The sequence below is a fragment of the Cervus elaphus genome, chromosome X (genome assembly GCF_910594005.1).
Source record: "Cervus elaphus chromosome X, mCerEla1.1, whole genome shotgun sequence".
Classification (NCBI taxonomy): Eukaryota; Metazoa; Chordata; class Mammalia; order Artiodactyla; family Cervidae; genus Cervus; species Cervus elaphus.
The window spans coordinates 26682245-26688244 of NC_057848.1; the positions used below are offsets into that span (position 1 = coordinate 26682245).

General features: G+C 47.1%; 1 protein-coding gene across 2 annotated transcripts; it reads left to right on the forward strand.

Moving 5' to 3' along the window:
* The first annotated feature begins 992 nt into the window (after positions 1-992).
* LOC122690676 (EKC/KEOPS complex subunit LAGE3-like) lies at positions 993-2366 on the forward strand. 2 transcript variants are annotated; one of them, XM_043897572.1, is made up of 3 exons: positions 993-1400; positions 1727-1843; positions 2054-2366. In XM_043897572.1, exons 1-3 carry the CDS (start codon positions 1060-1062, stop codon positions 2190-2192), a joined length of 597 nt encoding a protein of 198 aa, XP_043753507.1. In that variant the 5' UTR covers positions 993-1059; the 3' UTR covers positions 2193-2366. The 2 variants fall into 2 exon arrangements, with proteins under 2 accessions (XP_043753507.1, XP_043753506.1); XM_043897571.1 differs by having other exon boundaries at positions 994-1400; positions 1727-1852.
* Positions 2367-6000: the final 3634 nt, after the last annotated feature.

A 6000-nucleotide genomic window follows, 5' to 3' on the forward strand; every position in this document is an offset into this window, starting at 1 on the left:
TGATATTTCTCCCGGCACTCTTGGTTCCAGCTTGTGCTTCCTCCAGCCCAGCATTTCTCATGATGTACTCTGCATATAAGTTCAATAAGCAGGGTGACAATATACAGCCTTGATGTACTCCTTTTCCTATTTGGAACCAGTCTGTTGTTCCATGTCCAGTTCTAACTGTTGCTTCCTGACCTGCATACAGGTTTCTCAAGAGGCAGATTGGGTGGTCTGGCACTCCCATCTCCTTCAGTGTTTTCCACAGTTTATTGTCATCCACATAGTCAAAGGCTTTGGCATAGCCAATAAAGTAGAAATAGATGTTTTTCTGAAACTCTCTTGCTTTTTTGATGATCTAGCGGATGTTGGCAATTTGATCTCTGGTTCCTCTGCCTTTTCTAAACCCAGCTTGAACATCCGGAAGTTCAGCGTATGGACTGTAAGAAGTATTAGCTCTCACTACAGATGAAGAGCACAGGTACGGATGTGGAGTGGGCAGAGGGAGGACACTGGTGGGTCGTTTGGCTTAGCCCCTTGCCCTCTAGTCCATTTTAGGTCTAGTGAGCTCCCTTCTACAGCATGACTATTCTTACAAATGTCCCCCCAACCTGACAGAGGGCCCCTGAGGGAGAGATGTGTCCAGGTTCCCTGCTTAGACTGGAAACAGTCACATGCCCTGAGGAGTGGGGCAGGGTCTTTTTGAGCACGCACACTGAGGAGCAGCCCCAACACTGAAGAGTGGAGCGCCACCCAGAGGCCTCACGGTTGAGCCATTTACCAGGTTTCTGGCCTGAGGCAGGGTTGACTCAGAAAGCCCAGACCACGTGGGTGTGTGCCTGCGCACGCACATTGGGGCGACATGGCTCAGGAACACGTGAAACTTCAGCAGGGGGCGCCCACTGCCCTAGAGCCTGCATTCAAGGCGGGAACCAATGATTGGTGGGAACTGATCGTGAGGCAGGACCAGGGTGTGTGTGCGCAGGCGCTCTGCCGATCGGGTCGCATTACAGGGCTGGGATTTGTAGAGACGGTTCAGTCTTTCCCACCGCTGAGGGAGGAGGAGAGCGGTTCAAGATGGAGTCCGAGGCACACGGTGGAGGAGCCATGAGGGCAGCCGATGAAGACGCAGGCGCCGTGGCCTCTGCAGCAGGCACAGCACATGGCCCCCAAGGTGTGCCGGGTGGTGCTGGTGGCCACGATGGCTCTGGCCACCCAGCTGGCCCTGGTGACACCGTCAGTCGAGAAGTCCCCGCCGGCTCCAGCGACATGGCTGATTCCAGAGACCCCAGCACTGCCGGAGAGTCAGGTGGCGCAGCCGCTGCCATTCCGCAGATCCCGGGGGCACGTCACGTTCCAGGGCCTGGTGGAGATGCTGCACCCGGAGCCGGAGTTCTGAGTACCCGAGTCTACCACTTGTATCCTATTCCAGGAGCCCCAGTGGGCCAAGCAGCCACAGAGGTCGGGGTGTGGGCTAGGGGTGGTTTGGGGGGATGCAGGCAATGGGGCTTAAACTGTAGGAGGAGGGTAATCTGGGAGGCTGGAGGGTATGGGTCAGGGGTTGTCTGGCTGCCAGGGTATGGTGGTGAGGGAAAGCAACCCGAAAGGATCCAGAGGGTCGGGAGGTGATAACCAGGGTGTCCAGTGGCGGCCTTGTAGGAGAAGGTGGGTCTCCGTGAGCAGGGAACCTGACTTACAGGCAAAATGACTAGTGTGAATGGTACCTTAACCGTATCTCCACCAGCAGCCTCTCAGTGCCTTTCTCATCACATGCGGAGGCGGACAATGCCCGCCACCTCCTGACTCGACGTACTCAGCTAAGATTGCCGGTTCGGAGGGACCTCTACCTTAGTGGCCGCATGTTGGTTCTGTCAGTACTAAAGGGAGCTGGGGCGAGGGAGGGAGTGGTGAGTGGTGACCAGTCTAAGCTCGGGAAGAGCCATAATGGAGGGTTAAGCCTAGAGGAAAAGTGTGGTGCTCTGGGCTTGTTGGTGTGCGTGGACAGAGGGAGGACATACTCCTCTTCCTCCTTCTCCGCAGGAATTTGAATTTCATTTTCCTTCCCTTTTAGCCGATTGACTGCTGAAGACCCTGGCCTCCTCCAGACGGCCGTCGCCTTCTTTCAGGAGCAGCTTTCCCTGGTGATGCAGACCGTGGAGCATTCTGGGCCCCCCCTTTTCGATCAGTCTCGGAACAGGAGAGGGCCTTAAACCTAGCCTATGTGCCCTAGCCTCAAGTGTCCTTCCCGAGGGCATTGCTTTCTGCAGCAGTTTAATGGGGCTTCACCTTGTGCCTGTGCTGCTGTTTGGGGGCTCAATGTCCACACAGTTTTTTGGTGATTGTTAACTGCAGAAAATAAAACTGAGCTACTATGCTGTCTCTGACATTAGTTTTAGTTTGTTCACTTCTGAATACTGTGTTCATCTTCAGGTTGGAAGGGAGATTCTGAGATCCCAATATTCAAGGAGTACAACATAAGTGAAGACAATGTCAGAAATGGGGGAATAAGAATGTTGTGTACTGCCATTCAGTATTGATTTTGGAATATTTTGTCAGTTTTATAGTTACATTTATATATTAAGATATAATACCAGAACGTTGTTGTTGTTGTTCAGTCTCTGACTTGTGTCCAACTCTTTGCAACCCCATGGACTGTAGCAAACCAGGCTCTGTGTCCCTGTTGTATCTTGGAGTTTGCCCAAGTTCATGTCCACTGAGCGTGTTATGCTGTCAAACCATGTAATCCTCTGTCCTCCCATTCTCCTTTTGCCTTCAATCTCTCCCAACATCAGGGTCTTTTCCAGTGAGTCAGCTTTTCACATCTGCCGGCAAAAGTGTTGAAGCTTCAGCTTCAGCATCAGTCCTTCCAATGAAAATTCAAGACTGATTTCCTTTAGGATTGACTGGTTTGATTTTGCAGTCCAAGGCACTGTCAAGAGTATCCTTGTATCCTGAAACCATGCTAAACTCATTAGTTAATTATAATAGCTCTTTTGTAGATCCCATTGACCTTCCTACATAGACAATCATTTTGTCTGTAAATAAATACACATTTACTTCTTCCTTTCCAACTGATGCATTTCAACTGATTTCTGTTAAAATGAACTCTCCAACACTTTGGCCACCTGACGCGAAGAGCTGATTCATGTGAAAAGACCTTGATGCTGGGAGAGATTGAAGGCAGGAGGAGAAGGGAATGACAAAAGACGAGATGGTTAGATGGCATCATGACTCCTCGGACATGAGTTTGAGCAAGTTCTGGGAGATGGTGAAGGACAGGGAACACTAGTGAGAAGCAGTCCATGGGGTCGCAAAGAGGTAAACTCAACTGAGCAGCTGAACAACAGCACACTGATTTCTGTTACAATGGATTGGAGTTTCCTGCTTCTTTGCCTCCTGATAATTTGACATTTGATGCTAAGCATTATCAAATTTCCCTTGCATGCTTGATATTTTTCTATTCCTAAAAGTATTCTTGAGCTTTATTCTGAAATCATGTTAAGATGCTTGGAAGCAGTTTGATCCTTTTGGGTCTTACTTTTTAAGATTGGCTCTGTAGGACCAGAGCAGATCTTAGTGTAGGATGAACTTAATTAACTGAAATAGTCAATGTCTGAGAAGGCTGTAGTTGGAAACAAAGACTCCTTTTAAAAATTTTATTCATGAAAATTATTTGTTTATTTTTGGCTTTGCCACCTCTTGTTATCTGTGTGCAGGTTTTCTGTGCTTGCAGCCAATGGGGGCTACTCTCTAATTGCAGTGCTCAGGCTTCTCCTGTGTTGGAGCATGGACTCTAGATCAGGGTGAGCTCAGTAGATGTGGCACATGGGCTTAGTTGAGCCAGGCGTGTGCTGTCTTCTTGGCCCAGGGATCAAACCCGTGTGCCCTGCATTGGCAGGCAGATTGTTAACCACTGGACCACCACAGAAGACAAAACAAGGAGTCCTATACAGTATCAGAGTGATAGTAAAATCTATCTGGACATTTGATTGGCACTTTCTATTACAAGATGCTCATATCCTTTGACCCAGTTTTGGGAATCTATTGTAGGAAATTTCTTGTATATGTGAGCAAGGCAGAATCAACCACAGGATTAATCACTGCACTGTTTGTCATTGTGAAAAATTGGTAGAATGCAAATCCAGGGGGAAACATTGACTAAATCATGGTAATTCCATCCTGCTGGAATAATATATGGCAATCAGAGAGCAAACCAGAGAGCTGTGAACTAATATGGAAAGAAATGAAAGCAAACTGTAGAATTCTGGGTCTGGCATATTCCTGTCTTTCAGGACTTTCTGAACATATGAACATGTGGGACAATGCTGAGTATAACCACCCAGAATAAGTGCCTCCCCCTCCAATGTCATCACCAGACATTAGGGAGAATCATTTCAGTATTTAGATTTCCATGTTGCTTAGCTATCTTCATAAAGAATCATGACTTTTGAAATGATGTTGCTTTGGAATAGAGTGGTTTGCTCCATTTCCCCATTGAAAAAAAGCACTGACTTAGAAACTCTAATTCAGCAAAGGTCTGTGAGGGGGCATTGTGAAGAGGACATCCCCAAGAAGTGGATGTGGAACCCCAGCATCAGAGGATGGAAGCTGATGGGAGGGTCAGAAGCAGGGCTGATGCTCACATTAAAGAAGAATCTTTCCTACCTTGGTTTAAAAATATATATATATTAGAAATTGATTTTTAATTTGATGAAAAGTCTATACCACCATCAAGGACATCTATGGGTTTTTTCACCTGGCATCCATTTCCTTCTCTTGGTTCTGGTATCCTCCTGTCACCCTGGGAAATCACCCCTTTCTTTTTCTCTCGCCCATTATGATTATGATAGAGTTGACTTCACCTCCAATTCCAGGAGTGGGCATGTGGCTCAGGCCTGACCTATCAGAGCACTTCTTTCCTCCAGCTGTGGTGATCCCATCCGACCAGTGACACTTTGGGAGTTGTAGGGGAGGCAGGCTGGCAAGGGACAGAGGGGGAGCTGGAGCGAGAAGGCAGATCTCAGGGAACCAAATGTTGGATCCAGCCTTGCCTGAAGAAAGAAACTACCTCTATATCTTGTAGTTACACAGACCCAGAGACTCTCCCTGTGACTTAAACCAAGGTGATTATTTTGTATTCATTTGTTCCTTTTTTCACTTGCAATAGCAAAGTCTTTATTATTGAATTGAGGTAGCACAGTTTTATTTATTACTTAATTTTCTTGCTAAGGGATTGTCTCTTAGGTGAGAAACCACCAAGCCATATTGCTAGGAAAGGAGACAAATGAGAGTTTTTGTGGGTAAATCGCCAAAAAGGGAGGGGAGGGTTTACAACAGGCAGCTGGAGAAAAGGGCAAAAGCTGCAGAAGGGGCACTGGGGATAGCCCTTTCTAGACAATGCTCCCCAAACTGGCAGAGAACGGTGAAGTCAGTTCACCAGGGGGATGGGACTCTCATCTGATTCTCCCTCAGCCAGGAAACTTGGAATCATTCAGCTACTTTGATCCCATACATGGACTGCTGAAGCTGCTAGGTTGCTTTAAAACCTGTCCGGTCCTGTAATTATTCAGTTCCAAATCCTCCAGCGGGCTCCCTCTCAAGAGTTCAAGCCACAGCCTTTCAGTGGACTGTAAAGACCTATGTGGTCCAGCCTGCATCTTTTCTTGTTTCACAACTTCCCTTTCCAGTATCCCTTTGCCTAGTTGGATCCAGACACACAGGGAACCTTGCCCTTTATGAAACATCATGGTACATTTAATAAAACTTGTCATACACAAATTTGTGTGTGAAAACAATGGGAGAAATTGAAGGAAACCTAAAAATATAGAGACACATCACATGCATATTCTTCAATCATGTCTGATGAGAAGATATTGTTCAGGGATCAGTTTCCCCCAAACACATCTATAGAGTCCATGAAAATGGCAGGAAATATTTTTGGAGAAATTGATGAGCTGATTTCTTAAACAAATTCTTACTTTCTTTTTTTCACTGCATCCGGTCTTATTTGGGGAAAGT

Bases quoted from the DNA above. Each gene is read 5' to 3' on its own strand.
- LOC122690676 (XM_043897571.1), top strand. From the start codon at position 1,060: ATGGAGTCCGAGGCACACGGTGGAGGAGCCATGAGGGCAGCCGATGAA. The intron at 1,401-1,726 runs GTATCCTATTCC...TATCTCCACCAG, and splicing joins AGTACCCGAGTCTACCACTT to CAGCCTCTCAGTGCCTTTCT. The intron at 1,853-2,053 runs GTCAGTACTAAA...CTTCCCTTTTAG, and splicing joins AGTGGCCGCATGTTGGTTCT to CCGATTGACTGCTGAAGACC.